At 41.2% G+C, this 22,890-nt stretch overlaps 1 protein-coding gene across 1 annotated transcript in view; it reads left to right on the top strand.

The window, feature by feature from the left end:
* Positions 1-22,890, top strand: part of FCHSD2 (FCH and double SH3 domains 2) — a 3,469,714-nt gene that overhangs the window by 1,478,248 nt on the left and 1,968,576 nt on the right. The window contains exon 6 of the mRNA XM_044071145.1: positions 13,595-13,728. Coding sequence (XP_043927080.1) covers positions 13,595-13,728 — 134 coding nt within the window. The remainder of the gene's footprint in view (positions 1-13,594; positions 13,729-22,890) is intronic.

Raw genomic sequence — 22,890 nt, 5'->3', positions numbered from 1 at the left:
CTATATAGAAAAGTAGTGAAAATTATGGATGTTATATTAGTCAAAATGGGAATATCGGTAATTATAGGCATAAGATGGCAAGAAAAAGTATATCCAATTATTGCTGCATATGTGATTAGTAAAGAAATAGAGAATTAGTTTCAGAAAATATTGGATTGTGTGTTTGTAAGCATGGATGTAATAATTACAGAAGACTGCAGTAGTGACTTAAAGGGAAATAAAAACAAAAGAGGAAAAGACACAAAAAAGATGATAGAAGTAATAAAATGCAGAAACCTAATTATATGGAATAAAAGGCATGGACTTGCAGAAAAGATTTTTTTTTGGTATCAGAAAAAATATATATAATGAAAGAAAAATGTTGCTTAGATCATTTGGCAATATTGTTTTAAATATAAAGAAAAAGGGTATAAAAAGAATAAAAAGGAATGGAATGAAAAGGAAAGGAATCATATTAAGCAGTACGGAAGGATCATATTGCTGTGAAAGCATTTTATGTTAATTGTTCGGAGTGGTATATTGCTTTTAAAAAAACATAAAGATGCTCATCTGTTTGGAAAGATGAATAAAAAGGAAAGCAGGAATATGCTAAAATACATAAAGAAGTGATGAATAATTTAGAAAATAATAATAGAGATTATTATGAGAAGGAAAAATAAATCTATAAGAAAGGTGATGAAAAAATTAGAGAATTACTGTATAAACAAACTGTATAAAAGGCATTTCTATAAGGAAGAAAAGAAGTTTCACCTTATTTAAGCAAAATAATAAAAGATAAAGAATGTGATGTAAAGAAATAGCAGCAGATAGTGGGATTTATTGTAAGACGTGGAAGAAATATTTCATAAAAAAAAAAAAAAACAGTATAAAGAAATGGGGGGGGGGGTAAAACTCTTCCTGAACAAATTAATAAAGAATTTGAAAAAGATTGCATTGTATGAATTAGAAAACGTGTTTAAACAGTTAAATGTGAAATCGGCATTTGGACCAGATGGTATTGGGTTTGAAATGTATACAGTTCTAAAAACATGGCAGAAAAAACTATTAAATATGTGTATTCAATGTATGGTTAAATGAAGGATTAAAATATAAGGAATTGTTTAGTGTACTGTTAAATTTTATAAGGAAAAGGGAGAAAAAGAAAAAGAAGAAAGAGAAGATATAAAAAACTGGAGACCAAGTTCTAAATAATAGACTATAAGATATTTATGTAAGTAATACAAAAGATATTTGAGAATAAGATGCAATACATAATGGAGGAAAGTTTGTATGGTACACAAAAGGAAAAGGATGCCAAGAATGTATTATATGAGAGAAATTATAGATATAAATAGAAAGAAGTTATAGAACTTGTGGTATGTGATATTAATAAAACATTTGTTTCAACACAGTATGATCTGTTGTGGAAAATAATGGATATATATAATGTTAATAGTAAAACCAAGCAAGTTTGTACAGTAGCTTATAAGAATAATAAAGTAAGAGCCTTAGTCAGTGGATGGTTAAGTAGAGAAATATATATGAATAATGGTACAAGAAAAGGGTGTCCTGTGAGTAGTATTTTGTTTTTTGCAATCATGAGTACAATAGTTAGAGAGGTAAATCAGAAAATGGAGTGCAAATTATAAAATTCAAATGAAAGTTGAAATTCCATTTATGATGTCATATGCACATATTATTTTAAAAACTAAAAATAGGGGATGAGAGAAGTTATTTTAGTTGAAAGTTTTAAGGAAAGAGGTATGATGTTTAATAAAGAAGAAAGTAAAGGAATGAATGGGTGATTTACAATAAAAACATATGTTTAAGGGATGAATTTTGATGAGGAAAATAAGGGATTGCGTATAACAATAAAGGAAATCAAATATATTTGGATACAATGGAAAATGTAGAGATTAGCATATGAAAAAAGTATATTTGATTAATTCAGTTTTAATATTAAAGATATCACAGTTATCCAGTGCTGTAATGATTCTGAGAGGACATGAAAGACTTTTACTAGAAACAGTATTTTCCTTTTTATGGGGGATTGAGATGAAATCCCATTAAACGGGTGTATTATGTATGAATACAGGAGGAGGAGGATTAGGTATGATAAATCCAATAGTTTGTGCTGCTTCATTACATTTATATAACATGTTGAAATGATTAAATAAAAGAATAAAAACAGTGACAAATGTATTAAAGTATAAGGAATTCTGAGAAATATAAGAAAAAATGTTTTAAAGAAGAAATAGAGAATTATCAACAAAAGATAAGAATGTGGAAAATAAAGATAAATGAAGTGGAAAAAGATAGAAACATATGGTATAATAATATTTTGAGGAAAATAATATTGCATTAATCCATGGGAGAATGTTCCAGAAATAAAGATTAACGCAATTAAATAAAGAAACAAATGGTATAGATATAATGTTGAATGCCAAGATTTTTTGTGGGAATTGGGATAAAGAAATTATCCATAAAGGCAAATATGTCTTATACAAATAAAAGTGAAATTGCCTGTATTGTGGAGAAGAAAAAACGGCAGAACAGTTTCTTAAAAATGTGAGAGAGTTGAAAAGCTGTGGAATTAATTATGTATAGAACATATTTTGAAGATATCAAAGATTTTAATGATATAAATATGGACATGATTGAATATGGATATTATGAAAACATAAATTTAAAAAAGTATTTATGTAGTATGGGTATTATGGAATGAAAGAATTAATGATATGTTTATTGGAAACTGAATATTGTCACTAATGTTAAAGAAAATTAGATTGTGGTTATGGAAAAAGGAGTGCGGGTCAATATAAAAGTATAGAAATGACAAAGTTTTGATCTGTAAAATATGGAAAATGCAAATGCTTTAAAATGATTGTATAAATTTATGTGTGTAAAAAAAAATATATATATATATATATATATATATATATATATATATATATATAGACCCCTACTCTTTTCGATAAGTGGAGTTTGATCTTTTACATCAACCTGCACTACCATCAATTCAAGCAGGTAATACCTTGGTTTAACATCTCATTCGTAAGACTGCACAATCAGAAGTGCAGTATCTGCAATTGATCTACCAGGTGTGGAACTAGAAGCCACAGCCTTTGCACCAAAGACAAGAGTGCTATCTCTTGTGCCACTGGCACTGAATATATTTTAAAATTTCATACCTTAAAACCTTCAGGAATTAAAATGGTGATTTTTATTTTAAAAGTATTTAGATACATTTCATTTAACTTTTTATGTTAATTTAGTGACGTGGTAATTGGTTTATTGAAGAGAATGTTCTTTGGTTTTGCTACTCCCTAGAAGTAGTAGTAGTTAAGACCTTGCCATTTGTTTTTATCATTAGACTGTGTGTGTATGTGTATATAGATTGTATGTTTGGCTGTACATTCACTACATCTAACTCTTAGTTAGGAGAGTTGTTTTGTCAAACTTCCAGTTTATTGCAGGATACTGACATTTGTTTTGCAGGGTCACTACACAGTGGAGAAAGGGATTTTGCCCTTTACCTGCTGTTTTGTAATTTTTGGAATTGGTGTATATAATTAGCGGGGGGGGGGGCACAGCCCTCCTACATAAAACATTTTCTTCTTATTTTTTTTGATTAAATTTAGACCATTTGTGGTTAATGTGGTGTATGTAGATTTAGTGAGTTAGCAATGTAGTGACATATAGTCCTATATATATATATATATATATATATATATATATATATATATATACACACATATATATATATACATATATATATATATATATATGGTTCTACCTGAAAACACCGACATGCAAAAACACCGGCAACAAAATCACCGACACCACAAAACCGAAAGTTCAGAAACACAAAACTTCACATGTCCGACAAATCACAATCCCGACAGTCAACAAACAAAACAAATCCCCTGTCCAAAAAAGCACACACATAACACAAGCACACCAAAAACCTTACAAACCTACACTAAACCTTACAAACACAACTATCTATGCACTAACCTTAACCCAAATCCTAACGTCCGTCACTATCGCACACTCACCTAGCCCGCACCCTAACCCTAACTCACTTAACCCGCCCCTAACCCTAAAGTCTGTCACTATCGCACACTCACCTGACCTGTGCCCTAACCCTAACTCACTTAATCCGCCCCAACCCTAAAGTCTGTCACTATTGCACACTTACCTTACTCGCACCCTAACCCTGCCGTCCATCACTACCGCATACTTACACACTAGCGCTTGTTTGACATGTCGGTGTTGTCAGCATCAGGATTTTCAACTGTCTGTCATCTCCGTTGTCGATCTTCCGTTGTCGGTGTTCTCGTCGTTGGCGTTTCCAGCTTTCGGCATTATCAGGTAGACCTATATATATATATATATATATATATATATATATATATATATGTGTGTGTGTGTGTGTCTGTGTATGTTTGCGCGCATGCACACACACACACACACACGCACACACGCACACGCACACACACACACACACACAAACTTATAGATGGGAGGCTTCACTTCAGTCACCTGTTGGTATAATACCAAGACAGAACCTCAGGAGTGGAAATTGGATCAGCAGGTGTTCCAAGAATTGATCCATCTGTGGGGAACACCTCAAATAGACTTTTGTTTCCACTTAAAATAATCATTTTCAAAATTCTGCTGCAGGACTACATGCAAGAAGGCCTGGAAGCAGGATTCTTTTTCTTTTCCTTGGCAGGAATGTTCCTGTTTGCTTTTCTACCCTTTCCTGTAATATTCAGGGTCATTCTGAAGATACAGAAGGACACTGTAAAGATCCTTGTGGTGATTCCTTTCTGGCTCAGGCAACAGTGATTCTCCCTTCTTTTGAAAATGGACAGGGTTAATGACAACAAGCTTCCTCACAGCCTTAGATCTACTCATACAAGTCAGGGGGTGTTTGACGCATCCCAGTGCAAAATAACTGTACTGACTACCTGGATGACAGTGTCTTGCTACCTTTTAGGCAATTTTTTTTTGAAGATGTGCAGCAGGTATTAAAGGAGACAAGAAGACCCGCTGTTAGAAAACAATATGTTAGTAAATGGAAAAGGTTTTCTAGTTGGTGCGAAGAAAAGAACATTTACTCTTTCAGGACTAGTGTTTCTCTGCTTCTGCATTATTTGAGTGAGTTATTAGCCTTTGGCCTGTCGGCCATTTCTGCATGTCTACTTATGGATCCTGCTTTGTTAAAAATATTTTCACATGAGATTGCACTAAAAGGTATGTTTTATATCAAGCCTGCTAGGAAGCAGGTGGCCCCTCCTTGTGATCAAACTTTTGTGTTAGAAAATCCAACTCTTGTTCTCCGTGAACCAGACCATTAGGCTGACTTGAGGTTTTTAACATGGAACACAGTTTTTATTATTGATGTTTTTTGTGTTTCACGGTTGCAGTCATCACGTTTGTGTTATCCCTGCCAAGGTAGCCCTCGGCTGGCCCGAACACCAGAGACTTAGTATTTCTACATCGGTTGCTGTCACTTCAGGACTGACATCAGGTCGTCAGTAGTATAAAGTAAGGCAGCCGACGCCATTACACTCGTCTTTCTTCCAGTGGAGCCCGAAGCAGAAGCAGTTTGCATGAGTGCCGGTCGGCCGCTACCTACGTTTTCGTCTACCAAATTGAAGATGAAGTCTTCTAAAGCTAAGTACCCCGTTGGGGATCCCTTTTTCTTGCACTAACTGATGTCAGAAAAAGTTAATAATTGTCTCGCCTGTGGAAAGCAAATACCACACCGAGACTTCCATTCTTACTGTGTCACTTGTTTAGGCCCAGACCATGACGTTCCCCGTTGTTGCTTCTGTGCTTTGTTCAACGCCAGAACTATCAGTCGTTGGGCCCTTATTGTAGTCAGATATTTTCGCTTACAGTCCTCGAATTCTGATATGGCTTCGGTAAGCCGTCCGACAGCAGATCCTTTGAAAAAAAACGTAAAGATAAAGACAGAGACAGACCGTACACATCCAAACCTACCGATGACACTTCTGTTAAGTCAGTTCTCCAGTCCTCAGTGCAACGCTTTCGCAGCCCCTGATGCCCGCTTCTGTGGATTCGCAGGCCGCTACCAAGACGCTTTTGGAGTCCAGTATTACGCAAAACTCTTCGACTAAGGATCCTGCTGTCATCTCTATCTTAGGTCCGGAGCTGCTGAGCAGGCACCCGCTTCCGAGGAAGTCCTTCGCACTACCTATTCTCGACACAAACTGATGTCTTCTTACGTGACTACCATTCTTTCAAAAAGACTGAGTTTCTAAGGCACAGGGTATGATTTACACCCAAGAAACTGACGACCCACTCTCAGGTGCCTGCTTCCTTGGCTCAGTCTCAAATGCTTAAACTGCGGAAGACCTTATCATGCTGATCAGGGGAAACCAAGCTACCCCCCTCCAAAAGGAAAAGAGATCTGTTCCCTGTAGTTTTGTCTGAACAAGAGTCAGATGAATCTGATGCATCTGAATATGAAGACATGCAACCCCTCTTTACTTATGAGATTTCTGATGCAGAGGATTCCATTCCTTTAGCCTCTCCCCCCAGAGAATTTTTCCTTTGGGAAAACCCTGCATACTTTATGGGAGCATTACCTGTGGGAGAGTCAAGACTACCCTCAGTCTAAATAGAGACTCAGGGAATTCCTAGATCTTCCACAGCACAGACCCTTGGCCATCCTCCAGTCCTGGATGTTTTCCTGGAATCCAGCTTGACTCCTGACACCGTCCCTCCTGCACCCAGAAAACCAGACAGGTACTATAGAGTCCTTGACTCAAACAAATTTCTTTTTAAAAATCCTACTGCTGACCCTGAGGTAATTTCTCAAGGGCCTAAAGGGATTAAAGCAACCTCTGCTAAGAATCCCACCCCCTCAGAAAGGGATTCCTGAGCACTGGACAGATGGGGTAAAAAGTATACACCTAAGCTACTCTTGCTGTCAGGGCACTAAATTGTCAGTTCCATATGCTGAAATTTTAGCAACATACCCTGTAACTCCTTAAACAAAAAATGTCTTCCTTTCCTGCTTGGGCAGAATCTAAAGAATTACAAGAGTTAATGCATTCTGCAAGTCAAGTAACTAAACACACCTTGCACTGTGGTTTTGACACCCTAGAAGCTTTTTGCAGGGCAGCAGTCACTGGATCTGTCATTAGAAGGCATGCATGGCTTAAGAAACAGCCCCTGCCAGACCATGTCAAATCTAAATTGTTGGATGCCGTCTTGCACAAAGATAACTTATTTGGCACTAAGGCAGAAGAGATCTTAAAAAAGATGGAAGAAAAAAGCAAAATCTATGCAAACAGTTAAGGATTTCTTGCAGGTCCAGCCACTTAGGTTCAGCAGGCATTGTCCCACCAAACACTGGTCCTTTCCTGCACCCAGTAAGCCAGCCCAGCCTAGGCCAAGGGGAACCAGACCCCCCCCCCCCGCCAGACAGCAGCCACAGGGAATGCAGAGATCTAAGCAATAGATTACTTCCACTTCAAAACCAGGGAGTTCTAAGCCATCCCCTTATGGTAAGAACTCATAATGACTCACCTCCCCACCCCCTTTCCTTTGCCCACCTTCACTTACCATTAGGAGGAAAACTCTCCTTTCATGTAAGCACCTGGGCAACCATTATCAATGACCGCTGGATTCTGAACGTAGTGTCTCAGGGATACAAATTTTCCTTCCACACCCTTCCAACCCCAGAAGGGTTCCCAGCTCTACCACCAAACCAGTGGGCAGAGGTTCAAAAGCAAATACTTTTCCTGCTCATTCCTGCAGAACAGATAGGCACTTTCCTGCAGAACAGACAGGCCAAGGTTTCTACTCCAGACTTTTTCTGGTGACCAGAAAAGAGGGCACTTGGCACCCCTTCCTTGATCTATCCATTCTAAACACCTTCCTGGTGATCATAAAATTCAAAATGCTCACCCTCCAGCAGCTGCTACCCATGCTCTCCAAGGATGCTTGGCTAGCAACCCTAAATCTAAAAGAGGCCTACCTCCACATTCCTATCAGGGAATCATGCAGGAAATATCTCCGTTTGCAGGATCTCAACACTTTCAGTTCTCTATGCTTCCCTTTGGCTTATCTACTGCTCCCAGAGTTTTCACAAAATGTCTGGCTTCGGCCATCGCCTTTTGCAGACAAAGAAATATTCAGATTTACCCATACTTAGATGACTGCCTAATTCAGGCAGACAGCCAGGAAAAGCTGCTCAATCACCTGGCCTTTGTAAAAACCATACTAACCTCCCTAGGGTACACAGTCGAAAAGAAATCCAAACAGGTGCCCACCCAAAGGATTATCTTCCTGAGAGCAAGCCTGGACACAGCATCCCAGATGACATACCGTACACCAGAGAAACAAATTTTCCTGACAACTTACTTCTCTCAACTAGCCACCAGACCCCAGCTATCTGCAAGGAAGATCCTGCAAGTTCTGAAGTTCATGGCATCTTGCATACTACTCATGCCATATGCCAGACTGCATGTGAGGAAACTTCAGTGGTACCTAAAAAGCCTTTGGTGTCAACACTCTCAAGACCTGGAAACTCTTATACCTATAATTCCCTGCCTCAGAAAAGATTTTCTTTGGTGGGCAACAACATGCTCCCTCAACAGGGGACTGCCTTTCTCACCACCACTCCCGCCACCCAGACCCTCACCACAGATGCATCAGACTATGCTTGGGGTGCACGTCTGGACGGGCAGGTGCATACAGGGCCAATGGAGCCCACAGCAAATCCCTCTGCACATCAGTCAAAAAGAGATGATGGCTGTGCAGCATGCCTTGATAGCTTTCAAGCCCCTTCTCTCTCCAGGAGTTCACCTGATCAAAACAGACAACGCCACTCTGATGTGGTATATCAACAAGCAGGGAGGGACTCACTCCTACCCTCTATGCAGGCTGGCCATGACCCTTTGGCACACAGCCTGTGCCATGCAACTACACCTGTTAGCGCAATTCCTACCAGGCTCTCTCAACTGTCTGGCAGACCAGTTAAGCAGAAATCTTCTGGACCCATACGAGTGGCAGCTCAACAGAAGAAGCGTCACCCTAATAACTCAGAAATGGCGCACCCCGAAGGTCTACCTCTTTGCCTCCCACACCAGCCATCAGCTCAGCAAATTCTGCACCAGGGAGCATCATTGTGTGGCTTGGAAAGTGGATGCCCTGTCCTTCCCATGGGTCAAGCTATCGGTCTATGCCTTTCCTCCACTACCTCTCATCCCCAGGATACTGCTCAAAGTAAAGGAGAAAAAACTGGCCCCGGCAACACTAGTAGCCCTTGCTGCGCAGCCTGTCCCCATGGCATCTTCCTCCAATTCCAAACCTCCTGACCCAGAGGGAAGGGTAATTCATGCATCCCCAATTGCAGACACTCAATTTGGCAGCTTGGCTTATTCCCTAACCCCAAACCAATCTGCCAACCTAAGTAAACAGGTTCTTGATGTTATCCGTGAGGCCAGCCGCCCTAGCACCTGAAAGGCTTATGCTGACCAATGGAAAAGGTTCTGCACCTAGATCCAGGTTAATGGAGCCAATACGGCACAGCCCTCCCTCCCTCTCCTGGATTACTTAGCTGACCTACTACACAGTGGCCCCTCTTTCTCCTCTATAAAAAATTATGCCTCTGCTATTTCTGCTCATTTTTCCTCTGAAAAGCTCCTTTTCTCACACCCTTTGATCAGACAGTTCCTAAGAGAGGCTAGCAACTTGAGGCCACCCAGAAGGGCACCTACACCAGCTTGGGACCTTAACTTTGTATTGGAAAAGCTCACCCTACCCCCTTTCGAAGCAGTTTCTTCTGCAGAGCTAAAATTTCTCTCCTGGAAGATAGCATTCCTTCTGGCCATCACTTCAGCCAGAAGAGTCTTTGAGCTGCAAGAGCTCATGGCTGTGGAACCCTTCATCATCTTCCATGCTGACAGGGTATCCCTCAGAACTAACCCATCCTTCATGCCCAAGGTGGTGTCCAGTGTGGCTCTCAACCAATTCATTCATTTGCCCACCTTTTTTCTTAATCCCCAGAACAAAGGGGAAAGGATTCTTCACTCTCTAGATGTGCACAGACAGCTCAGATTCTGTCTAGACAGGACTAAATCCTTCAGAAAGTCTGATCAATTGCTGATTAGCTTTGCTACAGGGGAAGAAGGTGAAGCCATCTCCAAACAAACCATCTCCAGATGGATAGCACACTGCATCCATTTCTGCTACAAACAACATGGAAAGCCTCCCCCCAAGGGGGTCAGGATGCACTCCACCAGAGCAGCCTCCACCTCTGCAGCTTTCCTCAGATGAGTCCCCACCAGGGACATCTTGGAGGCTGCCACCTGGACATCTGTTCACACTTTTACTAAGCATTACCACCTCCCTCTCTTCTCCCAGTCCAGGGCAGGGTTTGCCTCAGCAGTCTTGCAGGGCATCCTAGCCAGCCCCTAGTTTCCTTGACTGCCTCCACCCATTTCCTCAGCTTTGGGAATCAGCCCAAATGTGATGACTGCAACAGTGAAACATGAAGAACATAGTAGAGTTGTGTACACTTACCATAAATTTAGATGTTTGAGTGTATTCACTGCTGCAATCCTGGTTTCCCCCCTTCATCCCCCTTTCTTCTCTTTCCTTACAAGGGACATATTGATATTTATTTTCCACTGGTGGTGTTCTTCCACCAGAACATGGCTCCTACTTGGGGACTCCTGATAGGTTAAGGCAAGAAAAACTGATGTAATGGTGTCGGCTGCCTTACTTTATACTACTGACGACCTGACGTCAGTCCTGAAATAACAGCAACTGAAGCAGAAATAGTAATTCTCTAGTATTTGGGCTGGCCGAGGGCTACCCTGGCAGGGATAACCCAGATGTGATGACTGCAACAGTGAATACACTCGAAAATCGACATTTATGGTAAGTGTACACAACTGTACTTTCTGACCTCTGAGAGAAAAATATTTTGAGCTGGAAGCTCTTATGGTGGGTCATTCTTATCCCTTTTTTTAAATAGGGTTTCCTTAAGAACAAATCCTAAATTTTTGCTTAAAGTTATATCATAGTGTACTTAGACTTGAGTTACATTTCTCCCTGTCTTACCTGTCAACTGTCCAGTTTTTTGGCTCAACGTTACGGTCTGTTCCTTATAAAATTTGTGGTTTTCTGACAAATCACTGGGATGATTTGAGGAATTAAATCACTAAATAATGACATAAATTTAAGTTTCAGATCTCACATCCTTTAGAAAATGCATTTTAACACAAGCCTTGTTATTCTAGCTAATTTTTAAGTTTATAAGAGCAATATTTAAAATACGTCTTATTTTTGGGACGTTGTCCCTCCATTATGTCAGGCTTCGTCCAAATTTCTTGGGTTAAGAGGTTGAGCGGTATGCTCACTGTCTTCCTTCCAGAACCCGAAAATTAGGGAGAAAAGGATATTCCATACTTTGGCTGTCTTTAAACAACTCAGGTACTGTCTTGATAGAACAAAATCTTTCAGAAACTGATCACTTGTTCATTTCTTGTGAATTAAGAAAAAGGACCACCTTTGTCAAAGCTGACTATTTCCAAGTGGTTGTCTCATGCTGCTATTACATTTTTTATACTCACCAGAACAAGACAAAATCAGGCAGGATCAAGGCTTATTGTATTAGAGCCTTGGCATCATCTGTAGCATTTTAGAAAGGTGTGCATTCTAGAAGTATTCTAGAGCAGCAGGCATGGTCTTTTGTGAACACTTTTGCAAAGCACAATTAACTAGATTACTTCTCTAGGTCTAGAACAGGCTTTGCTAGGACCATTCTCCAGATGCTCTTGAAACCTAATCCTTTCTTCTCCCAGTCTGTCTAAACTATAGTAGTCTACTCCTATAGCTAAGGCTGCTGCAGCAGTGAGCCATAGAATGGACACAGTACAGTTGTTTAAGTAAACATGCCGTAACAGTAGATGTTTAAATGATCGCTGCTGAAATAGCCACTCCATGCATCTCCCTCATTTTTGTAAGTTTTTTTGCCATGTTGAGAATTTTTATTTTTGGTTTCTTAACATCGTATTTGTCAGAGCTCTGAAGAACCTGCTGGCCAAACCTGACTTTCTAGTCAGCTAAGCTTGAGCTAACTAATGGTTGGGGCTCATGGAAAGTGGCTTGAAAGCTTTGGAAGTTGTCCAGCTGTTGTATCCTTAGAAGGATATAATCCATATAACTAAGGTTGTTGCAGCAGTGATCATTTAAACATTTCTGTTTTGGCAAGTTTACTTGCGTAACTGTACTTTGTTTTACTTCATGTGGTGAGAGCTGACTGAGAAGAGATCATCAACTAGGCAGCCATAATAAGTAGTTCAGGTTTTGTGCATTTGGCAAAGGCACCTGGAAGAGGACATGCAGTGAGCTGGTGGCGGAGAATATCTCCTCACTTCCACAGGAAAGTTCCTGCCAATCCCTAGTAACATGAGCAGTAGTTTCTCTGGTCTCCACCAGAGGGATCTTTTCCAATCTACATACCCCTGAGTGCACCAAACTCCCCCCGATGATGCAAACAGGCCACACATCTTTACTCCTTCCTCTAACTGCTTGGTTTACAGTGCCAGGATTGCTAATCAAACCTCAGTCATTCGAGTGGCATTGAGGGTTCTGTCCCTGTTTGTCAAAAGCCAGGTGGATCATCTGCTTACATTTTCCTCACATGAATACAGTAGCATATACCACCTGCCACCTTCTAACTCTTTGATCTCTGAATAATTTATGGGGTCTTAATGTGTTTTTTTCTTTGCACTGACCATGTACTTGACATACTGCTAATTCAAATGCCAGCTGTAGTGAATTGCAGAATGTACAGTTGTTATACCTTTTTAACTCTATGTGTGCTTGACTTTAATATATTTTAAGGTATTTCTTTTTAGAAGTGTCTGTTTTAGCAAAATGCAATGGTGTGTGAAGAGTGAAAAATGCAAAGAACCCTTAACTGGTTTGGAGCTAAAATGTGTCATTAAAAACAAACACTAATACAGTAATAAGTTGCTGGTACATGGAAAATAAAACTGTTTTGATGGCCTCTTTTCTGAAATTTTGGACTGAGCTGTTAAATACCACTGGGTATAGCACAGAATATCACCATTCACTGCTGCATTTTGCATATGTAGTGGAGCTGCAGAATAAAGCAAGCGAATGTCACCTTTGTGGACATCTGCTATGCTGTGCATTGTTTCCCGATAAAGGATGTTTCCTTCTATTTCAAACACTTGAAATAATGGAGTTTGATCAGCACTATTATCAGTTAGAGGGGATTAACTGCACTCTGTAGTAAGAAGTGCAGCACATTATATTCTTTAGGACGCATTATTTGCATTTCATCCCACTGATTTGCATCATACCCTAATGTTACATACAATATATGTATATATATTTTGTAATTTGTTAAATGGTTTGCTGTATTGAAACAAATGGATAGAACATGTCACAGTAAAATAAAATGTTCAGATAATCTTCTTTGCTTATACATTTAGGATTTTGTCCTGAAAGTTTTAGAAAGAAAGCACAAGGGCATTTTAAAAATATGATCCACATATAATGTTTTTTTGTTTTTAATTTTTTTTTAAACTAGTGTATGGAACAGCTGATGAGGATCCAGGTCGAGCTGCAGGATACAGTGAAAGATCTGTCCAAGTCCAAGAAGAAGTATTTTGAGACTGAACAGATGGCACACACACTGCGGGAGAAAGCTGACATTGAGGCCAAGTATGTGCTAAGGGTGCTGAGAAAGACTTTTGAATGAAGTGTTAAGTAGTATTTCTTTTACTGCTGAGGTCATCACTGTATCCATCTGTAGATGTTATATTTCCATATGTGAGTAGTGTTGATGTTTTCGTTGTTTCATGGTTATTGTTAGGGGAAACATAACTGTCACATTTTGTTGAAGCAAACAATATAAAACATTTTAAAATGCATTTCTATCAGATTTAGCTTTTCATGTGAGCTGCATTTGACTTTTAATTCTGGCATTCTTTGTGTCAATAAAAAATAAATTTAGTAATACTGGACATGTGTATGAAAAGCAAAACACATCTATGCACCTATAAAACAGACTATACTAGTAACTGTTTTGTTATTTTGTAGGTGCATAGTTTTGTTATTCTTGTAGTTTGTAAAGCATATCATCTAATGATTAAAACCACAAATTTATAGAAGTAGAGTATTTAGCAAATTTATTCAGTATAAATTTACATGATTCTTACTTTCCTTGTTCAGACCATGTTTTTGTAATGCCAGCTTGCAACATACTACCTGCTCAGGTTAAACTGCTTGACTGTGAAGATAAGGGTTCCAAAGTAGTGTTGATTCCCTTTAATAATTGCATAATTGTTGCATAAACTCCTGTATGACTTTTGTGTATTTAACAATTCATTATGGATTAGTTTCCTTTTTAATTATGTCTTGTGCTCATCCCTTTCTGAAATTATTGATATCTTTTTAATTCATTTTTTTTTAGATTTTGTTTACAAGTAGAAGTTAGTTAGACTTAACGATGAGAATTTTCAGCAGTGACCCGAAATATTGTAGTATCATTAACTAGTGGGACAAGCTGCAATGGAGAAAGGAGTTATTTTCCCAGTCAATGAAAATGTTGAAATGCTTTTTACTTTTAATGTCTGAGAACCAAGAATAAAAAAATTAAATGATTGCTACGTCAGTCATAAGGAAATTCAGTGTATTTCCAATATAATTTCTTTCTTTTTGTTGCAGTATAAATTACTATGTATTAAAAATTAACACTGTGTTTGCTACAATGTATAAAAAATCTTGATTACTTAAGGTGTGGGTACCTTCCCAGCTTAGTTTTAAACTAAGAAATGTTATTCATCTCATCAGTCTGATCACTGTGAGTAAAGAGCCGCTTGTTGGATCCATTCCAGCTGTGTTAAAGCTCCAGGCCTTGAGCTCCTTTACGAACCTTTTCGTCCCATAATCTCTCTGGTCTACCAAGTTCCCTCGTAATCTCATTTGCTGCCATCAGATTCAGATTGAATCTTTGGCCAAAGCGAAGTGTTCCCTTTTCATATTGTTGTCACTGTTTATTTTCACCCAACCTCTTCCCCCTGGGATTTCTTGGTACCATTAAGCAAATTGGCATTGAAATAGATTTTTTTTTCTTATCACCTTTTAATCTGTATTTTATATGTATATATGTATATATATATATATATATATATATATATATATATATATATATATATATATACTTTTGTTAAGTTTCCATGAGTCACTGGTTGTTGGGTCCCGTGACTCCCTATCTTGACAAGTTAAAAAAAATTATATATTCTTAATCTTGATGTATGTATATAGATTCTGGCAGAAGACTTGATGTCTCTTATTAGGGGAAGCCAGTCCCACCTATTTACCCCAGCCAAAAGAAAAATGGACACCTCCCCTGAGGTCTTTTCCGACCAGGAATCGGAAGGATCTGTTCTTGAGGAGTCAGACATGGAAGACTAGCGCTTTGCAGCATTTGAGGATTCTGATGCTGATGACCCCATGTCTGCCTCACTCCTGAGGACCTCTCTTTTGGGGAAACCTTAAACTCCCTCAGGGAACACTTTCAATGGGATTCTCAAGATTGCCCTCAGTCTAAGAAGAGGCTGAGAAAGTTCCTTGACCTGCCTCAGCATAAGACTCTGGCCATTCCTCCTTTCCTGGATGGTAGTAGAGGATGTTTTTCTAGAATCTGCTCTTTCTCCAGACTCTCTTCCCCCAGCACCCAGGAAACCAGACAAATATTACAGGGTGCAAGACATTGACAAGTATCTTTTTAAAAACCCTACTGCAGACCCAGAAGTCATTAATCAAGGCCCTAAGGGGGCTAGGGTAAGCTCATCTAAGAATCCCATTCCAGCTGACAAAGAGAGCAGAGCTGCAGACAGAATGGTGAAAAAAGGTATACACCTCAGCCACATTAGCTGTAAGAGCCTTACATTGTCAATTCCATATGCTGATATTCCAGCAAAATGTGCTCAAACTAATAAAATAGAAGTTATTTTCCATCCCTGACAATAGTACTACCAGAGAATTAACTGACCTCATACAGTCCAGCTTTCAGGTAGCCAAACACTCCTTGCATTGTGGTTTTGATGTCTTAGAAGCTTCTAGCAGGGCTGCAGTTACAGGCTCAGTGATCAGAAGATATGCCTGATTAAGGGAGCAACCTTTGCCTGACCAAGTAAAATCCAAACTGTTAGACACCATTTTGAATAAGTACCAATTGTTTGGACCTAAGGCGGAAGAGGTTATTAAGAAAATGGAGGACAAGGGCAAGTCTATGCAAACTGTCAAGGACTTGTTGCAGGTGCAGCCTCCCAGGTTCAGCAGAAATTTCCCCACTAAACATTGACCCTTTCCTTCACAGACAAAACCAGTCCAGAGGAAGGGACACAAAGACAGAGCCCCTAGACACCAGTCCCATACCCAACAAAGACCCACGTAGTGGTCCACTGCTGCTCCTAGGCAAGGGAGTTCTAAACCCACACTCCCTTCCCCAAGGACTCTCAATGACTCTCTCCCCTCTGCCCCCTCATGTCACCAGACAGGCTAGGAGGAAGACTTCCCCTCTTTCTAGAAATCTGGCAGGCCATCACCTCAAATTTGTGGGTCCTAAAAATTATTACCAGCGGGTACAGATTCTATTTCAAAGAAAAGCCAAAAAGGTCAGGTTGCCCAGACATCCCTGTAAATCAGAGGACAGAAGCTATTTGTCAGATCCAAAAGCTTTATGCCCAGGGTGCTGTAAAACCTGTACCAAAGGAACAGGCTGGAAAAGGATTTTATTCAAGACTGTTCCTGGTTCCCAGAAAAGAGGGCATCTGGCACCCTGTCCTAGACCTCTCACCTTGAAGCTGTCCCTCCTGGTTCCAAAATTCAAGATACTGACTCTTGAAATACTACTACCTATGCTGCCACCACAAGCTTGGTTAGTGGCCCTAGATCTGAAGGATGCCTATCTGCATATCCCTATCAGGCAGTCCTGCAGGAGTTACCTAAGATTCAGAGCAGGGTCCCAACATTTTCAGTTCTCTGCTCTGCCCTTTGGCTTATCCGCTGCTCCCAGAGTCTTTACCAAGTGCCTGGCTCCAGTCATTGCATTTTGCAGACAGATGGGCATACACATTTATCGCTGTTTTGATGATTTCCTCATCCAGGCAGAAATGAAGGAATGACTCCTGCAGGACCTCTCCTTTGTGCAGACCCTACTAACCTCACTGCAATTCATCATCAACCAGAAGAAATCCAATCTACAACACACCCGAAGGTTAACCTTGACACCTCAGCACAAATGGCCTACCTCCCCCCAAAGAAGTAGGCCTTCCTACAGTCTTACTTCACACAGTTGGCAAACAAAACCTACCTCACTGCCAGAGAAATCCTGCAAGCCCTGGGATACATGTCCTCCTGAATCCTGCTGGTACCCCTTGCCAGACTGCACATGTGAAAATTACAGTGGTACCTATGGAACCTCTGGTGCCAACAATCACAGTCACTGGAACACCAGCTTCCCCTGATTCCTTGTTTAAGGAAGGAGCTCCTGTGGTGGGCCGAGGCTTGCACTCTGAACAAGAACCTACAATTTGTCCTTTACCCACATGACCAAACTATAACCACAGATGCGTCAGATGCAGCCTGGAGAGCACACAAAGGAAACCTGTGAACTCAGGCCTTTTGGAAACAAGAGGTTCAGGGTCTCCATATCAACCTGAAAGAAATGCTAGCTGTGCACAGGGCAGTCCTATCCTTCCATGAACACCTGTCACCAGGAGTACCCTTAATCAAGACAGACAACACTACAGTGATGTGGTACATCAACACGCAGGGGGCACACACTCTTAACCCCTGTGTCGCTTTGGCATGAAAATTTGGCAGTCAGCCTCAAATCTGGGACTGCATCTGACAACACAGTACATTCCAGGGAAACATTCCAGGGAAACAAAACACCCTGTCAGATCAGTTAAGCAGAAACCTCCTGGACCTCCATGAGTAGCAGTTGCATAGGGAAACCTTCCTAAAAATCAGTCAGATCTGGGGGAAACCAGACATAGACCTGTTTGCAAGCTACCAGAACCGCCAACTGACCAAATTCGGCCCAAGAGACTTTCATCCAGAAGCTTGGAGGGTGGACGCCTTCTCATTCCACTGGGGCAGCCTGTTTGGGTATGCTTCCCCCCACTGTCTCTGATACCTAGGGTGCTTCTCAAGATCAGAGAGGAAGGACCAAGGGCTATCCTCATTGCCCAGACTGGCCAAGGCAGCACTGGTACGCCATACTTCTCAGTCCGAGCATACACCCTCCCATCTTTCTACCACCACAACAAACCTTCTCACACAGCAGAGAGGGAAGCTACTGCACCCTGGCCTTGCCACACACTTAAGTTAGCCGCATGGCTGATTCCACAAAGGCGGATGACACTTCACCTCTCAGCAAACAAGTGTTATACATTATTAAGGAGGCCTGTAGACGCAGCACCAGAAAACCGTATTCTGCAAAATGGAAAAGATTCACCTGCTGGTGCAACAGCAGAGGCGCATTCAGCACCCATGCCTCTCTACCACTGGTTCTGGACTACCTGGCAGAGCTTCTAGGAAAGGGGCTGTCTTCTATCAAGACTCATGCTTCAGCTGTCTCAGCCTATGTCTAGGTGGAGCAGCCCTTGTTCTCTCAGTACCTATTAAAACAGCTCCTCAGAGGAGTAGCTCACATCAGACCACCTAGAAGGCCACCTGCACTAGCTTGAGATCTGAACTTTGTCCTGAAAAGTTGACTTTATCCCCTTTTGAGCCAGCATCTTCAGCAGATCTCAAGTTTGTTTCTTGGAAAACTACTTTCTTATTGGCTATCACTTCTGCCAGGAAGGTATCTGAGCTCCAGGTCCTTATGACCACACAGCCCTTCATCATTTTCCACACAGACAGGGTCTCTCTCAGAACCAGTCCCGCTTTTATGCCTAAGGTGGTCTCCGATGTAACCCTCAACCAGGCCATACACCTACCTACTTTCTTTCCTAAACTTAGTAATAAAGGAGAAAGAATTCTGCATACCCTAGATGTACACAGGCAATTAAGATTTTACTTTGACAGAACCAAATCAGTCAGGAAATCTGACCAACTACTGGTTTCCTTCGCCCCTGGGGCAGAGGGGAAACTCATTACAAAGCACACCATTCCCAAATGGATCTCTCTTTGCATACATTTCTGCTATGCCTTCCATGGAAAGAGTCTTCTCAACTCCATCAGATCTCATTTCACGAGAGCAGCTTCTATCTCCGCGGCCTTCCTGAGAGGGGTTCCTGGATATTCTGGAGGCTGCTACATGGACATCTGTCTACACTTTCACCAAGCACTACCAGCTGGCTACATTCTCCAAAACCAGGGCATGCTTTGCATATGCAGTCCTGCAGGGCATGCTAGCATCCCCATAACCTGTTTAGCATGCCTCCACCCACTTCCTCAGCTTTGGGAATCTTCCCACAAGTGATGACTGCAACAGTGAAACACAAAGAATATAGTACAGTTGTGTACACTTACCATAAATTAGATGGTCAGGTGTATTCACTGTAGCAGTCCTGTTTCAGTTTCACATTCTCCCCTTCTCTTTCCTAATTTCTATATCTTCCTAGGGGCAAGAAAAACTGATGTAATGGCATTGGCTGCCACTCTTTATAGCCCTGATGACCTGACATCAGCCACAGTCTCTGGACAGCCAACACAGGAAAGAAATCCTTTACTGTGGTATTCAGGCTGGCCGAGGGCTACCCAGCAGTGATAACCCACAAGTAATGACTGCAACAGTGAATACACTCAAACATCTACATTTATGGTAAGTATACACAACTATACTTTTTCCATTTACCACCTCACCAAACCCATATACTTTAAATAGTCCACCCCAGCAAAGGAAAGTGACTGAAAGAGAAGTTATGTTAGTGTTAAAAAGAGCCTTTCGGGAGGTTCCACCAGACCGCAGAGGGTCAAGAATCTATTAAAGATTCTTTTAAGTGTTTAAAAATAAAAAGGCCCTCAGACCATTTCTGAATCTCAGCAGCCTGAATCTCTAATCAGAAAGATCCCTTTCGTGATGGTCATGGTGTAAGCAATTTTGCTCTTTTTCTAAGCAAATAAATGGATGTGCTTAACAGACCTCCAAGATACCTATCTCATAGGTTCATAGGTTATTACTAGGCTGTAGGCCCTAGGGCCTATACAAGCCTAGCCATAACAATTCCCTGGCTATTTCTTCCCACAATATTCACTTCCCTGGTCCCCTGTCTAGCAGGGCGACTGACATGATCTCCGGGGTGAATTTCCTATCTCCCATTCAGTCATCAAGGTTCATTTTGAAGAGGGCCAAAGAGGCACTCTGTTTGACATGTATGGGCAGGCTGTTCCAGAGTCTGGGGAGTCTCTGGGTCAGGAACCTTATCCCTCCAGCATGTTTTGTTCATTGTGTTGACAAGGTTTAGATCCCTGGAGCTTGTGGCTCTGAGAGATTGGGGTTTATTTAAGTGTAGCATGTCCAACAGCTCTGGCTTTGACATGGCCTTGTATGTTAAGCAGAGATTGCCTCTGAGTAGACGATACGCGACAGAGTGTAGCTGGAGGTTTTTTAGATGGTCAGCATAGGGCATCTGCTTTATGCCTATTTCTGCAGCTTTTCCAGTTGTTCCAGATGTCTGATGTCTTGAGAGGTACATACTCAACGGGGTGTTGTATTCTATAATTGGTCTAATGAGGGATGAGTACAGTGGGACAATGACCTCCTTTTTTCTGGATGAAAAGCTCTTAGTGATGAGGTGTGCCACATAGAAGTATTTCCTGACTGTTGTGGCCATGTGGTTATTGAAGGTGAGACCACTGTCCACCTGTGCCCCTAAGTCTCTTATCACACTTTCAGTGTTTAATGTACTGCCACCTATTTAGTAATTCACGGGTGCTTTTTTTTCCCAAAGGGGATAATTAAACATTTCTTGGCATTGAGCTTGAGCCCATGGTTCTGGCACCAAGCATCTGTTTCTGCAAGGCCCTTTTGTAGAATATCCACATACTTTGGGGATTCAGTAATGGCTCCCAGTTTGCAGTCTTCTGTGAACTTTGTTAGCCATAGCCCCTTAGTGTTGGCCTGTACTTCAGAGAAGTAGATGCCAAACAAGAGTGGTCCCAGGACTGAACCCTGAAGTACTCCACTTGTCACTTGTCTGGAGCTGGATTTGGAGTCGGTTACTTTTACAATGTGGGTTCTGTCAGTAAGCCAGTTGGCAACCCATCGAGTGATGTAGAGATTAATGCTCAGCTTAGTAAGTTTATCTTTGATTCCAGAGTGGGGGATGATGCCGAAGGCCTTGGTGAGGTCCAGGTAGGCTGTGTGGACCGCTTTACCCTCGTCCATAGCTCTGGAGACTGATTTGAAGAAGTCAGTCAGGTTTAGGAGACAAGCTCCGCCCTTCACGAACCCAAATTGGGTGGGATCCAGTGTTTGAAGGTTGCCAATGTCTTTGTTTATAAGTTCCAATATAATATGTTCCATTGCCTTGCAGATGAGGCTTGTCAGGCTGATGGAGCGGTAGTTCCCAGGATCCAAGGTGGATCACCCCCTTGTGGAATGGGATAACTGTAGCTGTGTGTCACTCAGTGGGCACGAAGCCTGAGGTGAGGCTATGATTAAACATGACACTTAGGTGAGGTGCCAGTTCATTTTGTAGCTCATGTAGTACACAGCCCAGGATGTCATCTGGTCCCATGGATGCTGAATTCTTAGCTTTGGAGAGTGTGATTTTTACCTGTGTGGCCGTTATTACCGGAATTTGGCAATCTTTCTGTATTGAGATGGGCCCTTTAGGGCATGAGAGGGGGGTGAAGGTGGCACTGAATCGATCTGCCAGGATATTGGCAATATCCTTGGGATTAGTATATTTAATGCCTTTCTGTTGTAGGTCAGAGCAGATCTGAGCATTGCCATTTAGTTTCTTGACATAGCTATAGAGTGCCTTGTGGTTGTCTTTGGAATCTTTGGCAATTTTATTTTCGTAACTAGCTTTGGAGGATTTTATGAAGAATCTCAGCTTCTTACTGAGGCTGGTAAGGGAGTTTTTTTTGCTTCCTGGGATTTTCCTCTTTTCTGCAACAGTTTCTTCCTTTTGTTGTAAAGTTTGTTTATGTCAGGGGAACCACCAGATTGGCTTCCTTTTTTGGAGGAGAGCATCTTGATTCTGTTTGGGATGGTACAATTCATGCTCGAGTGGATGTGCTCATACAGTGCCTTAGTGTAGGATTCAGCAGTCGAACTTTCAGTTCCCGTCTGCATGGGTGTCATGAAGTTTGTCACTTCTGACTTAGTAGCATGAAGTTGGCTTTGGAGATGTTTTTTACGGAGCTTCCTTACTGGGGGGGTGGGGGAGGGATGTGGATGTCAAATGTGATTAGCTTATGGTCAGACCTGACCAATGAGGGGGTGACCATAGGTGTGGTGCATTGATTTCCCATGTTGGTAATGACCAGGTCTAGGATATAGGAGCCCCTGGTGGGACTATGAATTAGTTGATCCAGGACATTGGAATTTATGAATTCCAAGAACTGTTGGGCAAAGTTGTTGATACACGAGTAGTTTTCCCAGTTAATGGCAGGGTAGTTGAAATCACCCAGTATTAGGTTGTTTGGTTGTATCTTAATATTTTCCAGTATGTTTAGAAAGGTGTAGTGAGAATCTTGGGGCATGGTGGGGGGATCTGTAGCAAGCTGCAGGCTTGCAGTCTTACCTAATGTTAGTTGCACCTGGAGAATTTCAGATGCATTGTGTTGGGCAACTAGCCTGTTGGTGTGAATATCCTTGGTGAATATGGACATTCCTCCACTTTTAGTGTTTCG

The sequence above is a fragment of the Protopterus annectens genome, chromosome 5.part0 (assembly GCF_019279795.1).
Source record: "Protopterus annectens isolate FY-2018-M chromosome 5.part0, PAN1.0, whole genome shotgun sequence".
Classification (NCBI taxonomy): Eukaryota; Metazoa; Chordata; order Ceratodontiformes; family Protopteridae; genus Protopterus; species Protopterus annectens.
This window is presented reverse-complemented; position numbering and strand designations above follow the sequence as displayed.